A 22784-nucleotide genomic window follows, 5' to 3' on the forward strand; every position below is an offset into this window, starting at 1 on the left:
TGGTAAAAATTGAAATTTACACAACCATATATATACAAAACAATCAAATAAAAAAAGGAAAAGAAATGGGGATAAAATGTCAGCAGAAAATCAGCTAAAACCTTGACACCAAAGATGTAGACGCAGGTATAGAAGGTGTAGCTTTCCCTTGACGGTGTACTTGTATTTGGGAATAAGCATATTGTTAACGTTTTACAGACGAAAAGCATTGTCAAATCTAACATATTAATTTTGTGGATTTATTTTCACGGTTCAACGTGGCAACACCGACGAAAACATGGTTCGCCTACTGCCCTAAAAATTTCATGATTTCAAAACTATCAAAAAGAAAATGTTGAAAATCGTGGTTTTCGGGAAAGAAAAGACTTAACATGGATCCTGTAAAAAAAAAGGGCTTTCTTGGGGGTAAAAAAAAGTGCTTTGATGACCTTCGTGCTTTAAACTCGTCGAGTACATACGCATTTGACAGATTATCCTCAGAAGAGTCAAAAGCCCGTGAGGCTGGCAGTTTCACAATGTACCCAATCAGATATTTCTGACAGATGAGTATGTTAAGAAATGTCTTTTGCAGTATTGACCGCATTACAGAGGACTCAGTCCGCGTGACACATTAAGACATTTCAAGCAGTAACTTCCTTTTGATACTTCCTTTTGACAGCCTGTATACACATGAAGTGTCTAGCAGCGGCTGTAGTAGTTTTGATAGTATATAGTAGTATTTTCTAGTGGCCTAGAAAATAAACACAGGGCATAGTCTAACAGAAATTTAAAGCTCTAGTGCCCTTTTTAAGTGACCAAAACAATTGAAGGGCAATTAGGCCCCTTCCAACACCACTTTTTTCCCAAAAGTCGTCCGATCAACATTCTTTTGCTCAGCAAAGTTGAAAAGCCCAATATCTATTATGTCTTTGGAGATAATATGACCCTCACAGCCCCCGAGGAAAGCTCTTCAAGTTATAAAATTTTCCCGTTGTTTACGTATACTCTGCTGAGGGGTTTTGCACGGGGATAATTTTCCATGAAGAAGGAAGTTTCTAGGGGTGAATTGTTCAGGGGAAATTTAATACTGGGGGAATTTTCCAGAACTCCTTAACGAAATTTCTTTACATGTCTTGCTTTCTCTTTACCAACTCAAATTTACGCTTGGAGGTGTTAAGGGTAATTATACGCTGAAGTTTAAATTGTGCTTCAAATCTTCAACAACTCCTGAAACACTAGGGTTGTTAAATTAGAAGAGCAAATAACTTTTTTAAAAGCGCCAAAAAACTTTAGCGTGAAGAGCGAGGTGTTGGGGAGGGGGAGATTCCCCTCATATACGTAATAATTTCTGTTTGTTTTAAGTTTTAATGTTGTTTCTTACTGTCAGTCAAAAAAGCTAGTTTTTTTTATTTAATCCTGACAAAGAAATGAAGAAAATTTGTGGATGTAGGATTACCCAAAAGCAGCATCCAAGCATTTCATGCAGAAAAATTAAAAAAGCTTTGAGGTGAGAGTCTAAGCGTATTGAGGTAAGATTATCAAGGAGACACACTTGTGCCTCTTTAAAGAGGTGACCCATCACAATGTTTAGCGATTTCCGGTCCTAATGGTCGAAGAGAGACGACGGGGATCGCATTTTGTAGCCTCAGTTCAAACTAAAAAACATTCAAAATTTCACCCCCTCCGATTTTATCTTCATGAAGAACAGTGGGCCGGAAGTTTCGACCCTCCCACCACAACCCCCCCTTTAACGTTGTCCAATCGGGGATAAGCTGTGAAATTTAGAGGATAAGCTTTCCTAGGGCCTGGGAGCTTATCCTCAAAATTTCAGCTCAATCCGATCACTCCTTCCCTGTTTTCCAAAAACCAAATATAGTCACTTAATGTGCATCAAGTTGTTTTTTTTTTATCAGCCACGCCTAGAGGCCACAGTTGGCAACGGATCCGGGTGAATGAGGACTCATTTGAAGCGGAATTTGACCCGTTAGGGCCTTTTGATATTTTCAAACCGAAAAAATTATCCCCCGAATTTATATTTGCGGAAAACTCACCTTCCCATAAGGACTCTTGTTAATTTTTAAAATGCATAATATTTCATTATTAAATTATATCAAAATATTTCTCTTAACCTGAAAAGACCGACTGCAAGCTTTCGAAATTTCCAGCTCTTTCTCGGAAGTTTTTTTTTGTCGAAAAACGAAAATCTTACTTTCTATTTGCTTGCGTCGAAAATAGATTGCAGAGACTAAAAATAATTTAAAAAGAGTCTCTGATAGTAAGGTGGTCACTATTCCTGTGTGTCATGCGGAAGACCCGGGTTCGATTCTCCGTCTGGGTAAATTTTTTATATATTGAATTTAAAGTAGTATCTCTTAAATTTAAAGTTTAAAAAAGAATCCAAGTCCTTTTTAAATCCAATCTATTAAATCATTCGGCTCAACAGGCGTCTCCAGAAGAATATCACCATCGACCTTCAGCTTACAGGTAAGTCTCCACTGCTTTGATAACATGCCGTATACCCGCATGCTCGAAGAAAAGTTGAAACAAGAAAATCTAACTGTGCATTTGATTTGAGTATTCAGGAATTAAAAGCCTTAACACAAGAATCTTAAAAAGCGGGGGTTGGGGGGCGGGAGCCCCCCAACTTTAACTCTTGACACGATCACCTAGCAGTTAGTAAAGCAATAATAAGTAATAAACTGCACAAAAAAGTGCAGAAATTATTTGAAAAAAACTACGTTTTCTAAAGAGTTAAAAAGGCATAAGTTCGAACCTTAAAACCTACAGGGATTAGAAGGTACTGTTGGGGGGCTCCCGCCCCCAAACCCCCTGCATTTGCAGCCTCTTTTGTTAAGATTTTTATTTTGGGGGTCTACCGCCCACCTCAACCCCCGCTTTTTCCCTTGCAAAGAAATGCTTTGCAACACAAACGGAGTCTGCTTGAATTCTTTACCGTAAGAACATCCTAATGCATCTCTTTGATTAGAAACAGTACTGAGCCTGTTTGCTGGATTTTTTACAGGAGATTTTCCCTAACCGATAAAAAGCTATAATGTGATGAACTTAACAATTTCGAACAGAAAAAACAGGTTACAGAAGAAGGGCTGAGCATAAACAAGCAGTTTAGGTTCAGGTAGGTTCAGGCTCATCTATTTTTCCATCATACATAATTACACTGAATACATAACTATACCTGGCACAGAGACAAGTTTGTAGTTATAACTGTAACAGACTGAGTTGTCATTGCCAAATTCTCTGAAGTTAAAAAACATGCCATTGAAACAGTTTCATTCGTGTTGGTACGACCAACTGATTGCAGGCTACAGGACTTTAAAAATCTTAACAAAAGACACTGAAAAAGGGTGGGTTTTGGGGGGCAGCAGCCCCCCCAACTGTACCTCCTAATCCCTGTACGTTTTAAGGTTCGAACTTGTGACTCAGCCTCTTTAACTCTTTAGAAAACGTAGTTTTTTTTTAATAATTAAGAGTCTAAGACAGAGGAAATGGAAATCTTATAATTTAAATTGGTTCTATAAAAATTTACACAATCAAATTTATCTCCACAAATTAGTAAAAATTGAAATTTACACAACCATATATATACAAAACAATCAAAAAAACAAAGGAAAAGAAATGGGGATAAAATGTCAGCAGAAAATCAGCTAAAACCTTGACACCAATGATGTAGACGCAGGTATAGAAGGTGTAGCTTTCCCTTGACGGTGTACTTGTATTTGGGAATAAGCATATTGTTAACGTTTTACAGACAAAAAGCATTGTCAAATCTAACATATTAATTTGGTGGATTTATTTTCACGGTTCAACGTGGCAACACCGACGAAAACATGGTTCGCCTACTGCCCTAAAAATTTCATGATTTCAAAACTATCAAAAAGAAAATGTTGAAAATCGTGGTTTTCGGGAAAGAAAAGACTTAACATGGATCCTGTAAAAAAAAGGGCTTTCATGGGGGTAAAAAAAAAGTGCTTTGATCACCTTCGTGCTTTAAACTCGTCGAGTACATACGCATCTGACAGATTATTCTCAGAAGAGTCAAAAGCCCGTAAGGCTGGCAGTTTCACAATGTACCCAATCAGATATTTCTGACAGATGAGTATGTTAAGAAATGTCTTTTGCAGTATTGACCGCATTACAGAGGAATCAGTCCGCGTGACACATTAAGACATTTCAAGCAGTAGCTTCCTTTTGATACTTCCTTTTGACAGTCTGCATACACATGAAGTGTCTAGCAGCGGTTGTAGTAGTTTTGATAGTATTAGTATGATTAATAGTAGTAGTAGTGTGCACATAGTGCATTTGGTTCATTAATCCACTCCCTTAACAAACCCTGAAATTTTCAACTTAATCCCCTAGATCATTTCTGGGATGTTGCTGATGCGCCCTTTTGGTAACCTGAAAGCACAGAATGTGGATTGACTTAGTTCAACATCTCCCTGAACATTCCTTAAAAATTTCATGTTCAAAACCTTAGCTTCAGTAGCAGTTATCGTAGTAGTAAGAGTAGTGGCAGCAGTAGCGTGATCACACTGCCTATTGGTCACTTGTCATACCCCTTAGCATCTTAATACTCTAAGTCACTCCTGAGTTACCCTTTTTGACAACCCATATACATATAGTGTTTTTTAATTAATTCAACACACCCCTCAAAATTGCCTAAGAGCTTTACCTGAATTTCTTGACTCTTAGGTCAAACATGACTCTCAGGTCCTTTCCCGATAACCAGCATTATATGTAAAGTTGTTCAAACAGTGTTTAAATTGCATAACTTGCAACCCTTGCCCCAGGAAATTTGCTGGAGGAAGGGGGTAGATTTCATCCCAAGAGATATATCCATTGAGTATTTCCACTATGCGGGATAAGATGGCTACCTCAAAATTTTGATCGGATGTCAATGGAGAAAAAAGATGCGTGAGAGAGGGGCTGTTTGTACTCCAACCACTATTGAATTTTTGAAAGGCGCTAGAACTTTCAATTCCCAATCGAATGAGTCCCTTTTGAAGTTTCTACGACAATTCCTTCCATACAAAGTGCTTTGGCCAAACAAAAGTAATAATATGTGCACGCTTCGCTCGTTACTATTGTGCTGCCTATGCTACTAACTACATTATGTATTAACATACTGCTACTACTACAGACACCTCTTTGCAGCACCAAGCCACCTAGGGCTAACACAGCTGCCACAAAGCCTTCAATAGCACTTTTCTATCATCTGAATATGTTACCTGTTTTTAATCTATAAAACCTAAATCTAAAGGATCTTATGTTCACACATTTTTCGATTATGAACGTATTTAATACCCATCAATAAAAAAACAGACGGAGCACACAAAAAAGAAAAAGAAAAAACCAAAGACACTAATTCTTCTGACACGAAAAAAACAACAAAAAGACACAACAACCAGAAGAAAATGCCGACTACTGCTTTAAAGCCTTGGCCCAAGGATGGGACGTGACTGACGAATTGTAACGATCAATTTGCAGCATAACCGCTTCCTCAGGGTTGGTAAAGCCAAACAGGCACGTAACATACTTATTCCTTGTCCATGGTGGGAAACGCAGCAACAACTTTGTATGCTTATATTACACTGAACCCAAGTTCAGTTCATCTATAGCATGAAAAAATACATGAAGATGGGCAAAGGTACAGACAATGAGGCAAAACCATTGCATTGCATACCCGTGACAACAAACGACGGTCATCAGCTTGTTTGCAACTATACGGATATAGGTAAAAAAAAGACCGATTCTGAAAATGAGAAAGCGGTAACCGCCGCGTCTCTAGTATTGACCGTCCATTAGGAGGCCCTGATATAAAATGCCATCCACGAGCTCAACAATAGAATCAGCAACTGTGACGCTCGAACCAGCATCGGTTCAGGTCAAATTCCGCTTCGAATGAGTCCTCATTCACCCGGATCCGTTGCCAACTGTGGCCTGTAGGCGTGGCTGATAAAAAAAAATAACTTGATGAACAATAAATGGCTATATTTGGTTTTTGGAAAACAGGAAAGGAGTGATCGGATTGAACTGAAATTTTAAAGATAAGCTCCCAGGCCCTAGGAAAGCTTATCCTCTAAATTTCGGACAACGTTAAAGGGAGGCTGTGGTGGGAGGATCGAAACTTCCGGCCCACTTTCCCCTATGAAGATAAAGTCGGAGGGTGTGAAATTTTGCATATTTCTTAGTTTGAGCTTAGGCTTCAAAATGCGATCACCGCCGTCTCTCTGCGACCGCTAGGGCCAAAAATCGCTTAACATTGTGGTGGGTCACCTCTTTAAAGAGGCACAAGTGTGCCTCCTTGATATTGACGTTTCTTTTTTTGTATAGATTTGAGGTGCGGAAGCGATGATATCAACTCAGCAAAAGATGAAAATGATAAGTGTAAGTTAACAGACCCTTTTCGCAAAATGATTTTTTGTAATGGTTAATTTAGAGTTGAATAGATTGAAGGGGCTGGAGAATGATTTACTCAGGATTAAAGATATTGAGGGTGGGGTGCTCCATCGTGAATTTGATAATAATGGCATTGGTGAGGAATATTTGAAAGCCCGTTATAAGTTTCTTCAGGATTTGAATAATGATTATGACCCGAGTGATTTTCGATTTTTCATTTACATTGCCAAGGTATTAGTAATTCATTTCAGTATCTGGAGGAAGTTCTGCAGACTCAAGGGTTACAGGTTTTGGCCCTGACTGAGACATGGTTGAATTCTCATACGTCATCTCTATTAGATGTTCCTAATTACCAACTGGTTTTAAAAAACAGGAAATTGCACCAGCATGGAGATTTAGCGGCATATATCAAGAGTGATCTTAATATCTTACCGATGCATTCCCTTGCTAACATAAGGAAATGGTGTTTGAGTCGATGGTTGTGCAAGTATCTAAGCTTAACTTTAAATGCGTTCTTGCTACTATTTATCGACCTCCATCTAGTAGCCTCGTAGAATTTCTGACTCTGTTAGAAGAACAACTGGACTTGTTGAGTGGAACAAGACAGCCGTGTTTTGTGGGTGGTGACTTCAACATTGATTTGAAAAGTCTACATTCTAGTCAGAGAGTTAGGAGTTTCTGGATAAGATGCTTAGCTACGGGCTGAAGCCTACTATAAACATCTGTACAAGAGTGACTGAGAATTCTGCGTCAATACTGGATAACACTCAATACTGCTGTTATGGTAAATAGTGTTTCAGATCATTTTGGAGTAATGAGAACAGTGCCGCAAGTCCTACAGTCGAATAAGGGACATCGTTGTAACTTCATTACGCCTATTACTGATTCTGAGTTTGTTGCCCGTTTTAAATTGGAAATTGTTAAGACTGAATTCAATTTTCTCAGGAAGAATATGATATCAATCGGAAATTTGATAAAAGGCACGGGAGATTAACAGGTTTGCTTCAGAAGTGTGTTAAACCTAAAAAAGTCTACAAACATCAATCAGCAAATAAACGATGGATTATTAAGTGTACTCTTAAGTATGAGAAGGCGAAACCATTTATATAAGGATTTGATCCAAAATAAAGGGACAACTACTAAGGATGATTATAAAGCATATAATAACATGCGAAACTGTCTCCTTCAGAAAGCTAAAGTGGATTATCTTGCTTTCAAATTTCAAGAAGCAGAGGGAAATCCAGACAAGACTTGGAAACTTATCAAGTCTGTAACGAATCCTAGCCAGCCTCCCTCGGAGCTTCCGGATAGTGTGGATTACAATTCAGTTTGTGAGCATTTCTCTAATGTGGGCTATAATGCAGGATCCAGTATCCCAGTCCTGTCTGAAGATGGCGATTTTATACAACTCCTACCTGATAAGAGCGAAGTGTCTGCTTATTTAAAGCCAGTTAAATTAAGTGAGTTGTGTGAAATGGTTCAAAATATGAAAAACAGTGCAGCAGGATCGGATCTCATGACTGTGAAAGTTTTCCGTGCTATTTATCCTATTGTTTCTAGTCAGTTGGCAATGCTAATAAATGAGTATTTTAAGTCAGGTAGTTTCCCCGATTGTCTGAAGATTGCGAAAGTGAAACCACTTTTTAAAGCGGGTGGTAGTAGAAATTTAGATAATTATACGCCTATTTTGCTTCTTCCTGTTATTTCTAGAATAATAAAGAGACTAATAAATGTAAGAATGGTTAATTTCCTAGAATCTAGGTCTTTTTTTCGATCTAGTCAGTTTGGATTTAGGACAGGAATGTCAACTGAGCAAGCAGTGATCTTCTTGACGACATTTGCTAATGATCATTTAGATCGTGGTCTTAAAGTGGCATCCGTTTTCCTTGACATAATGAAAGCATTTGATTGTGTAGATTATGAAATTTTAGTAAAGAAGTTAGATACTTGTGGTATCCATGAAAAATATTTGTAACTTATTAGATTATTCCTGAGTGAACGTATGCAGATAGTGCAAATTGAAAGTGAGACCTGTAGTCCGCAGAGAGTGAAGGCTGGCATTCTCCAAGGGTCAGTTTTGTGAACTCTTTTATTTTGGATTTATATCAATGATATTTACCGGTGCATCGAAGACATAACGATTTCGGATAAAGAGGATCACGGTCCCAGAACTAAAATTCCTAGTTTTGCTGACGATACACATTTTACAGTAGCTGTGAGGACGGAAAGTGAACTTCTACTAGTTGTGAAAAGGGATGAGAAAATAGAAAAATGGATGAAAGTTAATAAACTTAAATTAAACCATAAGAAAAGTCAATTTGTGATTTGCGGAAGAAGCGTAAATTACTACCCCTGGATTGAGAAACTAGAACTTGATGGGAAGGCTATAGAACGTGTTAGAGCAGTGAAGTCTCTTGGAGTGATAGTCGATGAGTTTCAAAGACCATAGTAATCGAATTGCAACTAAGATTGCCCGAAATTTGGGAATTATAAGGAAGCTAAAGCGTACTTTCCCAGGACCGATTATCAGAATGCTTTGTATCTCCCTTATTCATCCGTATTGGATTTATTGTATATTGACTTGGTCTTCAAAGTTTCTGGGTCATCTGTTGCAGATTAGAGCATTACAGAATAAAGCTGTAAGTGTACTTACTGGAGATGATAAGCGTTTCTCGGTTAGAGCAAGGTATGATGAAATACATATTATTCCATTTTTCGGATTGATTAAGTCTTATAATCCTATTTTTATGTTTAAACATCAGAATAAATTGCTACCAATTTGCTTTCAAGATTTTTTTTTATGTATGTTTCTAGTGTACATTCTTATAGTTTAAGACGTTCGAATGAATTTAGACCACCTAAGCCTGTGACAACTAGGTCAATGTTTTGTATCCACCATGTTATCCCTCGTGCTAGAAATAGTCTGCCAGATGAGACCAAGAAGGTGACAGATGTTTCTGAATTTAGAAGTGTGTTAGAAGAACATTGTTTTAGGGTATATGGGGGTGAGTGAGTTAGCTCTCTGGTCACTTTTGACTTTAATTTGCTAATTTTTTTTTATTCTTGTGTTTGGTTGATGGATTGAGAGGGACAAGGTTAAATACCATTAATGTTGAGAACTGATTATTTTAAATTGAGTAGGGGTGGTATAGTCGCGTATTATTGTTTTTTTTATGATAGTTTTTTTTTGTTTTTTTAGGCCTAATTGGGAAATTGATCTATTTTAAAAGCTTTAATTCTGGATTTTGTTATTTTTGGTTGATGAATAAACCCTAGTTTACTTAAAAAAAAAAAAAAACTCTACGATTCCCTAAGGCCTTGTTATTTTCAGCTCTTTTTCATGGTTTCAAGATACTCCTTGCAAAATAAATCTTCCTTCACTTCTAAACAATCCAATTTTTCCACATTCTTTATATCCTAATTTACACCTTTATCAAGATTTAACATATTATGATACCTTGTCTACTTTCATGACTTTCCACTTATCTTCGTAAGATCTATCCTTTCTTCCGTAAAAGATCAATACTGCATGTATCCTTTTCTTCATTGTCTTCTAACAGTCTTCTAGCATGTCATCCTCTCTCTAAGTAATCTTGAAGAATTTAGCTAATATTTCAAGCTGGGTTTCTAAATATTCAAACACATCTTTACTACTTTGCAAACTATTTCCTATAATTGTTCATCCTAAACTCTAAATTTGAAAATAATGGACTCCCTAGTTTCATATTAAACCGTTCATGGAAATTTTCTCTTAAATTCTCATCTTGGTGTCAACCAGCGTCATAACCTCCTGGAAGGTATTAATACTTCCTGAATATCAGCTTTGGATTAACACTAGACACTACTAAAGGGCGATCTTTAATTTTAACATCAACGAAGTAGCGCGCTTGCATAACTAAGCGTCTTATATGCCAGTCTTGGCGTTCACAATAACGCAAAAAGGTTAGTCCTATCAGTATCAAGTCAACTTAGGGCCCAATTTTATGACCAAGTGCCATCTTGATTATTGCTAGATTGTTGTACCTATGAAACTTTAGATGTCTATTACCTATGCTATTTCCTTCTTTATATCAAGTTTTCATAGAGGTTTCAACATTTATTACTAAATATATTAGAGTTTTAACTACACCATAACTATATTATGAAATTTAAATAATTATTAGTACTTTAATTTTGAACATACGTCAAGAAGAAAAATTTTTAATATTTAATTTAACCGTCCTTATTTCTTCTTCCTTAAAGAAGTAAAGTTTCCTTTATTTTTATTATAAAAATACTTTAAATTAGTTCCAGTTTCAGAATCTATTTGAATATGTTTTAGGAAAAATAATAATATCAGGGCTTTTCCAAATCCAAACATTCAACGTACATTTACCTCATTTTGACTTTTATAAATTATTCGTGCCACCATTTCTGAATAGATTAGAACTATAGAATTGTGTATCAATTGATGAAGGCCTAAAACTGAGTATTGTGCCGTTTTTATTTATACGGATTACCGTTAGTCAAGACGACAGCGGTCATTATTTATAACAAAGCCGCAAAGATATGAAAAGGAGAAGAAGTTACACTAGAAATCCCTAGAAGAATTGTTTGAGCATAATTTTAGGCATAAAATACGCATCAGTAAATGTGAAGTCATTTCATACCACTCAGTGTATGAGCCCTGACAGAGCAGATTAAAGGGCATTGACACATTCTCATATTATAAAAGCCTTGCCCAAATAATGACTTTTCCAAGCAGCCCTCGGGAGGATGATAAAACAGCCTAGTACCCGACGTTAGGAAGGCATGGTAAAATAAAGAAATAAATAAAAATCTTTAGGCATTTCTTGGAAGTTGGCCAAAATGCAACAAGTTTCTAATATTATCAGTGGGCGTGCTAAAAAAGTTTCACGACCACGCAGAACGACAGAAACAGGCGCCGTGGAAGGAGGGCTAAGGGTCTATGCCCTTTCCTGAAGTCTTGTTAATTTAAAGGAATGTCCTTAACTTTTTTTTTTTATTTTGCATAAGATTTATCTATGTTTGATTATTTTTTAAATTACGCCCCTTCTCTAAGAAATGAACTCCGGTGCATGTACTTGCTAGATAAATATGGGAATCAAAGCAAAATAACAGAGTGAAAAAGAAATTATTAACCAGTCCCTCTGATTTTTGTCGTCTCATCTTTTTACATGGTAATTGGTAAGATAAGATATACATATGTATCTTAAATATATTTTATCGCAAGCCCGTATAGGCCGGGTCTTTATTACTCAGTACAAAAAAAAAAAAAAAAAAAGACTTAAAGCACAAATTCACATAATTTTGATTAAAGAATACGTTTAAAATGTGAAAGCGGTAACCTATTCTTTTAACTTAAAACTGCAATAGCTGAAAACTAGCATAATGTACCGAAGCCTGGAGTACTTGCTGCTTAAAAGGGTAGCTTTTTTTCCAGTGGAATCAAAGTTTTAATATCGAAAATTATATAGCACCTTTAAATGTAGAAACATTGGGTTGCTTCGAATAGCTGACTCTCTAATCAACGTCTCGTCCGGCCAAGGAATTCATTATTTGTTTTTCTCGTTTTGTCTGCCAAACCTCCCACTATAATTATTTGATTATAAAAATAGGTAACCTCCTTACCAACACAGTATCCGAGGTCTTGAAATCCAGTAACAATTTGTTGTTTTTGGTCAGGAGTCATTCTAGCGAAAATGGAGGTTTTTGCAAGTATCCGAGGAATCAAAGAGGGATAATAAAGACGAATAATGTCAAATGCTTGTCCATCCATGGCAAGACAGTAGGAACAGACATCTCGTTTGATATGCTAAAAAAAGATTTGATTGAACTGTGATAGACCAAAAAAAAATTCCAAAAAAGGGGAGGGCCAATAGATTTTACCAACTGGCTAGTTATTTTTAACGACTGATTTTGATGATTTTGATATTAAAATTTCTTAATTTTGTCTTTACCAACTGAGACCAATCTTATCTATTGGTTTTCCGTTTTTTATTTCCATCAGCCCATTCACCTAATACAATACAAAAAATTGGGCCAGTAAAACAGCGGCGCTGCGCACAACTATTTTAATGATTCAGCTTATTGTTATCGACTGACTAAAACATTGGGGAGAGGTGAGGTCGTCCCCTTCCTCTCCCAGACATGACACCCCTGAAAGTGCCATCAACAGAATTTTTAAGAAAGCAAATTTGACCAAGTCCATAAAACCATGCTGAAGTTAAATAGGGGAGCTTTGAATAGAAAGAGAGGGAATAGAAAAGGGCCACCTTCTGTGTTGGACTTGGGCGGCTGGGCGGTCCAATGAGTACCTAGGAGAAGTAGTATTATTGTTTTTTTTTTCTAATTTTATCAATGATCTGTTTTTCAGCTTTCAGTTTGGTTTTGATTACACCAATCATCTCTTTTTTCTTTCATCTTTTGAATATTAGTGCGTTCCCCCTTTTTTCCAATTTGTGGTGACAAAAATTTTCTTCAAAACAGATTGTCGAAAAGGAAGTCAATTAGGATTAGATCTGGAAAAGAAAACTTTGTATTGTTTTTCTTTTTATTCAAAATAGTCCAAAAACATAACAAAATCCCTCCAATAGAATTCAGAAAGTTTTTTTATATCCTCATTAAAAACATTCTACCCCCCCCCCCCCCAAAAATTCTTGAATTTGCACCCCTGATTGTTCAGGACAAGGGACACTACTGGGCACCCTGTCAGAGAGAAGGGGAGGTTAAGTTAGCTACGACCAAACAGAAGTTAAACCTGGAGAAACATACCCCTCAAATCTCCAATATGAACCAAACCAATAATGTCTCTTGATTGGACAGTGTCAAGATTTATAAGTGAATATATTGTTACAGCTGTTATCCATTGACAGCTATTCCTCAAACAATTAAGAGGGGAAACTTACGCACTTACAACTGTACAAAAACTGTTCAGTGATCACTTACAAAGGAATAAAATTGCACTTCGCATGAAGAAAAACCTACACAGGTCTCGAAGGGCGTGGCGTACCAAACAGAATAATCATTCTCTCTAAGTGGACCCAGTATAATGTGGCCATCGATAAACCAAGCTTATTAAATATTCACGCAGGCATTCTGCTAGAGATTGATAACTAGATCAACAAAAGTATCCAGCACACGTAACATGTTAAATCTAATTACAAAGGTCTTGTATTTTCAAAGTTTAAAATGTTTATATTTCCTGTCTCTTTTTAAGGTTCCTTCCCTTTTCACTCTCCAGAAAGATAGCCAGACTTGATGTTCTGCTGAGTCAGTAGCCCCCTACTAACTCATTTTCACTAAGATACACCAAAATTAAAGCCCCCCCCCCTAGACTATGGAATAGATTTTTCCATGTCTTCCTTTAAAAGTCGTTAAAATCCCACCCTACATCTTCGTAAATTGGCATAACTAAACTTTTTCGCAAAAACCTTAAATTAGTGAAAATGGATTATAAAAAGCATATTTGCTTATATTCTGCTATTAAACATTTATGAGCTACATAGATAGCTTTCTCATGCAACAAACAAGCATCATCAGTTTATAAGCCCTGATGCTACCGCTGCAATAAACTACTCCTCGTAGTACAAAGTGGCCAGGTGCAAAGGTTGTCTTAGTTTCATGGCTGTATTTTGGTAGCAGCGGTAGCTGCAATCTAGTAAGCAACAAAACATGGCACATAGAAACCAAAAAATTGAAAAAAAGTGTTTAAAAAACTGGCAAGCGAGAAAAGATTGCCAATTCCAGCTAATTCAGCAATAGGAACAATTCTCTAAATTAGTCTTAATAGTAAAATATCACATTGGAAACAAATTTAAGGGAATTAAAAAAAAAGCTTGAGACCCCCCTAAAAATGAAGTTGGATCGAAATAAAGAGTAAACCATTGGAATTGTATTTACCCAAAACCCTATTTAGGACACTTACAGTCCACTGGCTTGAACAACAACAAAAAATCACTTTTTTTGTATGGGTATATATCTCAAATGTCACTTAACTAGGAAGGAAAAGACCTTGTGTTATTTAGCTTTGAACATTTAGGTTTGTGGCGCAACTTTAATACTTTTCTGCTATGAAAAATTACTACCACTCATACTAACAAGTAACTGTAGGAGAAAACCAGATGAGGCCAGCAGAGCCAGACTCTCCTAATTTGCTCCAGTCTATTCATAGCTTCACTCCCAATCCCTCCCATAAAATTCCAATTTCTTTAAATCCATTCTTATGACCTCTTCATGTAGAATTCAAGGAAAAAACGCATGTCACTTAACCCAGGTGGATGGCAAAAAGAACAATATTGGGCAATCTGTGATCGTTCATCCATAAAGTGCGGCCAAGCCATCTTATCTTTCTGTCATTATAGCCATATAAAGTGAGATCGAATCAAATTCTTGCACTACAACTATGAAACGGGCAACAAAATTCTCTATATTTGCCAAAACAAAAACAAAAAACAATGGTTGCCTCGAAGAAGGCCTGGCCCAGAAGCCATGCAGCACAAACCAAACTCAAGTTATACAACTGTTCAATAAATTTACCCTATTTACAAAGTAGAGGTTTTATCCAATTTTCAAACTATAATTGCACTACGCAACTATAAAATGGCAACAAAATTCTGCAAATTTTCAAAAAAGACAATGGTTACCACCAGGAGTGCTCGGACCTGAAGCCGTGCAGCACAAATCATACTCAAGCTAGAGGCACAGGTTCAGCAGCTCGTTCGCAGCTAACCGGTTTCAGCCACAGCTGTACCATAAATTTAGCCTATTTACAAAGTAGAGGTTTTATCCCATTGTCACAATAACACACATTTTTGCACTATTAACTATGAAGTGGACCACTAAATTCTGGAATTTTTTTCAAAAAAGACAATGGTTGCCACCAAGAAGGCCCGGAGCCAAACCATGCAGCACAAACCATACTCAAGCTACAGGCACAGGTTCAGAAGCTATTTCGCAGCAAACCCGTTTCAGCCACAACTGTACCATAAATTTAGCCTATCTACAAAGTAGAGCTTTGATCCCATTTTCACAATAACCTTTCTCTGTATTTTAATTTGAAGTATTTTAATTTGATTAGAAAGAAAAGGGTATTCTGATGGGACATTAGTAGGTACACATTGAATGTTGTTAGAAACTTTACAAACAATGGAAGATAAGGCCATGCAATCCTTGACAAGTATCTTGAATAAGGAAATATAAGACAAAAACGTTTCGTTTTCTCGGTTACTTTTAATATTTTTGTTTAACTAGGCAATAGCTTTATTTATAAGTGTTAGTTTTTCTATGAATAAACGCAAAGAAACAAAGCTTATCACTTCTAGAAAGTTGAGCTTTAAAAGCTTTTAATTCTTTATACTGGTTTAAAATTGTCACAAGCCTGACCATCAGGTCATTTGACACTTGCAGGCATGGTTTTAAAAGACATGGTCATATATCTCCCTGGAAATACGGAATAATTTGATTGGCTTGTAAAAGTTCGTCACAAAAATATACTAGAAATAATGTGATTAACCAGAATCCGCAGAGATGATGAGATTGGCTGATGAAAAGCTCGTTAAAGAAACAAGCCAGAAATAATGTGACTAACCGGAAATCATAGAGATAATGTGTTTGACCTGTTTGTCACAGAAAAAAGAATTTTTGTCAGAGGCAACGCTGTAGCGTGGCCTATAGTACAGGCCATCCGGCTCCAATATTTTTTTTCCCAGAGGCACTTCATATGGAAGGGGTCGTCATATAAACTTCAAAGGGGGCTCATTCGATTGGAAATCGAAAGTTCTAGTGCCCTTTTTAATAGTCAAAAATGATTGAAGGGCAACTAGCCCCCCCACGTCCATCATTCCCCCAAACACATCGAATTAAAATTTTGGGTAGCCATTTTGTTCAACGTAGTTGATTTCCAAATAGAAAATATATTTTTTAGGAGGACACTCCCCAACAGCCCTCAGGGCAAGGGTTGTAAGTTATGCCCTGGGGGCATATAAGGTTTTATAGAAGGCGTTGTCGTAGAAACTTCAAAAAAGGCTCATTCGATTGGAAATTCAAAGGGATAGTGCCCTTTTTAATAGTCGAAAGTAATTGGAGGGCAACTATTCAACCCCCCGCCCCCCCCACGCCCATCATTCCCCCAAACACATCCAATCAAAATTTTGAGATAGCCATTTTGTTCAGTGTAGTTGATTTCCAGATAGAAAATATGTTTTGAGGAGGACAATCCCCCACAACCCTCAGAGCAAGGGTTTTAAGTTATGCCCTGAGGGCATATAAGGTTTTTATAGAAGACGTTGTCGTAGCAACTTCAAGAAAGACTCATTCGATTAGAAATTCAAAGGGCTAGTGCCCTTTTTAATAGTCGAAAGCGATTGGAGGGCAACTACCTCCCCCCCCACGCCCATCATTCCCCCAAACTCATCCAATCAAAATTTTGAGATATCCTTTTGGTTCAGCGTAGTTGATTTCCAGATAGAAAATATGTTTTTGAGGAGGACACTCCCCCACAACCCTTAGGGCAAGGGTTTTAAATTATGCCCTGGGGGCATATAAGGTTTTTTATAGAAGGTGTTGTCGTAGAAACTTCAAAAAAGGCTCATTCGATTGGAAATTCAAAGGGCTAGTGCCCTTCTTAATAGTCGAAAGTGATTGGAGGGCAACTAGCCCCCCCCTCGCACGCCCATCATACCCCAAAACACATCCAATCGAAATTTTGAGATAGCCATTTTGTTCAACGTAGTTGATTTTCAGATAGAAAATATGTTTTTGAGGAGGCCACCCACCGAAAAGCCTCAAGGAAGGGATGTCAGTTTATACCCTGGGGCCATATAAGGTTTTAATAGGAGGCGGTTTTGCACAAGCTTCAAAAAGACTCATTGAATTGGAAAGTCAATGAACACGTGCCCTTTTTATAGTTGAAAGTGATTAGAGGGCAACTAACCCCCCTATCACGCTACGTTTTCCCCAAACACATCCAATGAAAATTTTGAGACAGCCATTTTATTAGACGTAGTTTTAATTCTGGAAATTAGGTCTTTGAGGATGACGACTCCCCCACAGCCCTCAAGGCAAGGGTTGCAATTTCAGGATTCTCTGAACCCTTCCCATTATTTCTTATGGAAGGGATGCTCGTATAAACTATAGAAAGGGCTCATTTGATTGGATTTTGAAAGTTCTTGTTCATCTTTTTAAGAGTCAAAAGAGATTGGAGGGCAAGTAGCCCCCCCCCCTCCTCCACGCCCTAAATGCATCAGATAAAAATTTTGAGATAGACGTTTTATTAAATAGTTCGAAGTTCTGATAACAAAAACTTCGGTGTCGACACAGCCCACCAGGGCCCGGGGGTAGGCGTTGTAAGTTATGCCCTGGGTCATATAAACAATCAAACAATCATTAAATAAGCAATCAATGCAAACAAACATGCAATAGATATTAATATAAATTAATAAATAAATTTAGTGCTGGTATTAATGTAAATTAATAAATAAATTTCTGCTGGGTGAAATTTAACGCGGGGGAATTATCACCAGGAAAAGAAAATGTTCTTTGAGGAGGGGGAATTTCCCAGCGGTTAGTTTTCCAAATGTGAATTATCCAGGGAGGGGACGACTAAACCCATTCGATAATATTCTAAAGTTTACATCTGAAAGTAACGGGAATAAAGAATCAACGAAAATTTCAGAAACAGCACTTCTGGTTCCTTTAGACGATTTTGTTCGTGTCTTTTGAAAAAAGACATTTTCAAAAGACGGATTATTTTCATTTGTATTACTTTCTCTGTGACTGCTCAATTATGCATATGAGGGGGGAGACTTTCCCCCACCACTGTCTACGCTAAGGTTTCAGTTTTTATCTCAAGGCTTAAAAATGAACGAAATACGATAAAAGTATAGCTCAAAATAACATATATATAATAACATATGCACATAACACGGAACAATTAATCAAAATTGCATATTATGAGTTGCGGCTCACCCAAATGATGGCCCAGGGGGTTCACCATTCCACAATCTATGAAATCAATCCTGCAATAAGTGAAAATATAAAGTATTTTTGAGTATTTTAACGTCTTCCACAACTCAAACGGCCCAACATTCTACAGCCCAATGAGTCTGCCTAATCTCCTAAATCGGGAACGGAGGAGATAAGTGAAGTTCAGCCCCGTATTGGATGAGTCTCCAACCTCACCCTACCCCTCTCCTATTGTCTATGCTAAAGTTTACTTGTTTATGCCAAGTACACCGCCCCCGCCCAATAGAATTTAATAAGGTAGTTTTGTATGAGAAGAACACATAGTAAATCTCTTACAATTATAAGGTTAAAATAAATACTCTGTGATAGAAGCAAAATTGCTTTGGGCCACAAAATCCTATTAAGGTCAATTCGAAATAGTCGTAATCCCTTTGTGTCAGCAAGTGAAATGGTCTAAACCCCCATATTGGAGCTATTTATTCAATCCATTCATTGTTGTCAATTGCTGTCCACAAGTTATGCAAGCTGTCTATTGTTCATATATAAGGTTTTTATCAAAGAGTTAATCGTATAGACTTTGAAAAAAGCCTCATCCGATTTCAATTGAAATTTTTAGATCCGTTTTTTAAAGTCAAGAATAATCGGACAGTAACCATGCCATAAAACTTGAAACTTTTTGCAATCAAAAACGAACAAAGATTAATTAAAAAAACTTTCCAAAAAATAATTTTTTCAAATAAAAGTAATGGCCATTTTAAACTTAATCTAAGTAGATACAAATACATTTTAAATTTCAAACTCAAAACGACCATAAATTACTATTAAAGAATAAATGAAACCCAAAACGAACAGAAATTAAATAAACAATCATAGCAAAAAACATACAACAAGTAATAATATAAACGAATAAATAGATCTTAAAGCGAGTAATGCTTAGATTGAATAAGAAAATCAAGCTTGAAACGAAAAATATTATTTTGCTATTAAAGTATAAATGAAACTTAAAACGAACAGAAATTAAACAAACAATCAATGTGAACAAACATACAATATATATTAATGTAAATGAATAAATAAATCTTAAAACGAGTGAAACTTAAATTGAATATGCAAATCAAGTATGAATGTAATAAAAATAACTACAAACAAAAGTTTGGGTATCGCCTCACTGCAGAAGCCTAAAACCTACTGTGTCATTGGCGCTTTACTGAAAACGAATTATATTACAAATGTTTTCTTTTGTACTTAATATTGAAAATAAATATTAGAATTACAGTAAAATTTTGAACTGATAAGCTTTCAGCAATTAATATCATTATGCATCAAATATTCAGTTTAATTTATTAGTTCTTTCCAAGATTGATCAAGACAAATATAGTTTCACTACAAAAAAAATTTGGATACTGCCCCCTTCTTTAACTGTAAAAACCTAAAGCCTTCTGAGTCATTGGCACTTCACTGAAAACGAATTACTCGTATATTACCAATTTATTCTTTTCCAGTTCTTACAGCATTGAAAATGAAAATAAAATTCCAGCAAAAAAAATCTTTAACTGATGGATCTTTCAATTTGATTTTGTTTATACTTTCCAAGACTGTTCAAGACTCGTATAGTTTTCAGTAAGGCGCCAATGACGCAGTAGGTTTTATATTGTATGTTTGTTCGCATTGATTGTTTATTAAATTTCTGTTCGTTTTAGGTTTCATTTATACTTAAATAACAAACTATTTTTTGTCGTTTTAAGCTTGATTTTCTTATTCAATCCAAGCATTGCTCACTTTAAGATCCATTTATTCAATTATATTAGTACCTGTTGTATGTTTGTTTCCTACGATTGTTTATTTAATTTCTGTTCCTTTTGGGTTTCATTTATTCTTTAATAGGAATTTCTGGTCATTTTGAGTCTGAATTTTAACAGGTATTTGTATCTCCTGAGCTTAAGTTTAAAATAGCCTTTACTTTTCTTTGAAAAACTTATATTTCGGAAAGTTTTTTTTTAATTAATCACAGAAAAAAGCCAGAAAATAATATGATAAGCCAGTACCACAGAGATCATGTAATTGGTTTATGAAAGTTCGTTATAGGAATAAGCCAAAAATGATGTTATTAACCAGAAATCATAAAGATAATGTGACTAGCTCATGAAAGTTCTTAACAAAAAAAGCTGGAAATGATGTGACCAGCCAGAAATAACAGAGACAATGTGATTGGCTTATGAAAGCTTAGCGCAGGAATAAGCCAGAAACAATGTGATTACCCAGAAATTACAGAAATAACGTGACTGACTTATGAAAATTCACCACAAAAAAAAACTGAAATAGTACGATTAGCTAGAAATCATAGAAATAATGTCGTTGCCTTATGGAAGTTCGTCACAGAAATTTACTTATGAAACTAAGTCACAGGAATAATTTGATTGGCTTATGAAAGTTTGTCACACGAATAATGTGACTGTCTTATGAAAGCTCGTCACAAGAAAAATGTGATTGGTTTATGAAAGTTTGTCACAGGAATAATGTGATTGACTTGTAAAATTTCGTCATATGAATGATTTGATTGGCTTGTGAAAGTTCGTCAGAAGGATAATGCGATTGGCACCTTTGTCACAGAACTAAGGAACTGAATCTTATTTTCATCTCGGACGAATAGGACGGAAATCCCATGTACAGCCAAATTCATAATACCAGGCGTGTTACATCCACATCCTTAATTTCAAAATACGAACTGGGCTCAAAATACGGACCGCTCTCTAGGGCCATAATGAAAGAAAGGTTGAAATGGCTAGGGCACGTTGTGCGGATGAAGGATGACAGATTGCAGAAGATTGTTCTTTTCAGCCAACCATCTAGGGCTAAACAGAAAGCAGGTCGTCCCCGTCTGGGGTGGGAGGACGTCATAAAGAAAGATTTAAAGGAAATGGGAACTTCGTGGGAGGGTGTAAAAAGGGAGGCTTTGAATAGATTGGGGTGGAGGAGGAGCGTGCGTATCTATGTTGGGCTCAGGCGGCTGGGTACTGCGGTGAGTTGTTAGTAGTAGTAGTAATAGTATAATTACAACCGAGTTTGTGTTGACTGGCAAAATGACAAATTGACAGGCTATTTTCTTTTCGATAATTTATTTTGAATAATTATAGAAATCTTTTTGTTTTATTTCAGTGCTAAATTCATGAAATTATTAATATTTCTACAGTGGATAATAGTAAGGACGTGGTAAAGAAACTGTATAGCAGATTCATGTATCCAATTCATTATATGACAACAAGTCCAATGATAGCACCAACTACTAGTTTACATAAAAATATTATAAAATAAATAGAGAAAATGTATATAGAAAATACATATAAAAATCTTAATATATACAGATGAAAAATAAAATAAAAATATTACAAACAAAAATATCTGCATAGATTAAAATATTCACTGTGCCTGGCGTTTTTCAGCTGAACTTCTTATTCAAAAATAGAAACTGGCATAAGCAAGGCCATAAAGTTGCTGCAAGAACACTTAGTCAGTAGGATTAGTTTAAAAGAGCTAATCATCTGAATTTTTAAAATAAATAACATTAATAAGTATATAATAGTTCTTATTAATACTTACTAACCCTAACAAATTACCATGCGAGCAGGATCATGCCTTCTTACATGGCATTGGGATGGACCTTCCACGAGTTTTCCTAACCCTAACTATGACTACTAACAGCGCTGCAGGGTGACCTTGAGGAGTGGCATCTTTCGATGAAATTATAGCCTAGTAAATGACATAACATTTGTACTGGCTCCTGATGAATAGATAATTATTCTTGGTTATGTTTGTTTTGGTGGGCTTTTTTTGGGGGATAGACCTCTATGGGTTGCCTTGCCGCAGTAGCCTAATATTTGTAGGCATGAACATATATCGAGTCAAAGGTTATTGGCTTGAGATTCTCTGCTTGAGATTCACCTACTGTTGATAGAAGAGCCTTGCCAAGTAGTTTCTGTAGGAAGCAAAGTACTTAGTATGATGATACTTTTTAGACTTAAAGATCCTGTAGATAAAGTTTTAAGTGAAGAACAGTGTGGTTTTAGGAAGATAAAGGATACATCGACCAAATTTCAACTCTGAAATTAATAATTTAGAAATGCTTGGGTCGTCACGCACCTTTAGTCCTTAGTTTTATAGATTATGAGAAAGCTTTTGATTCAGCTGATAAAAGAGAGCTTAAACGGAGGTCTTATGCTTGGGCAGTATGCCAGACAACTAAATTAAAGTGATTAGTGCTATGTACGAGAATATCATTTCTGTGATTACATTGGAAATGAACCTAGTAACTGGTGCTGGTATCGCATTAAATCAGGAGTTAAGCAGAGTTGCGTTCTATCTACATTTAAATGGATCATTTTGATAGACTTTGTCCTATAAAGCCAAGAAAAGGTAATGGGAGAACACGG

The 22784-nt window shown here is 36.3% G+C and overlaps 1 protein-coding gene across 1 annotated transcript in view; it reads right to left on the reverse strand.

Annotated features, from left to right (window-relative positions):
* The window catches only part of LOC148945594 (polyamine-transporting ATPase 13A3-like), a 217226-nt gene that overhangs the window by 22605 nt on the left and 171837 nt on the right, over positions 1–22784 (reverse strand). The window contains exon 17 of the mRNA XM_089099558.1: positions 12025–12208. Within this exon, the coding sequence (XP_088955684.1) occupies positions 12025–12208 (184 nt within the window). The remainder of the gene's footprint in view (positions 1–12024; positions 12209–22784) is intronic.

This window comes from Artemia sp. Qi Xiang Cuo, chromosome 13, assembly GCF_049724085.1.
Source record: "Artemia sp. Qi Xiang Cuo chromosome 13, ASM4972408v1, whole genome shotgun sequence".
Lineage (NCBI taxonomy): Eukaryota > Metazoa > Arthropoda > Branchiopoda > Anostraca > Artemiidae > Artemia > Artemia sp. Qi Xiang Cuo.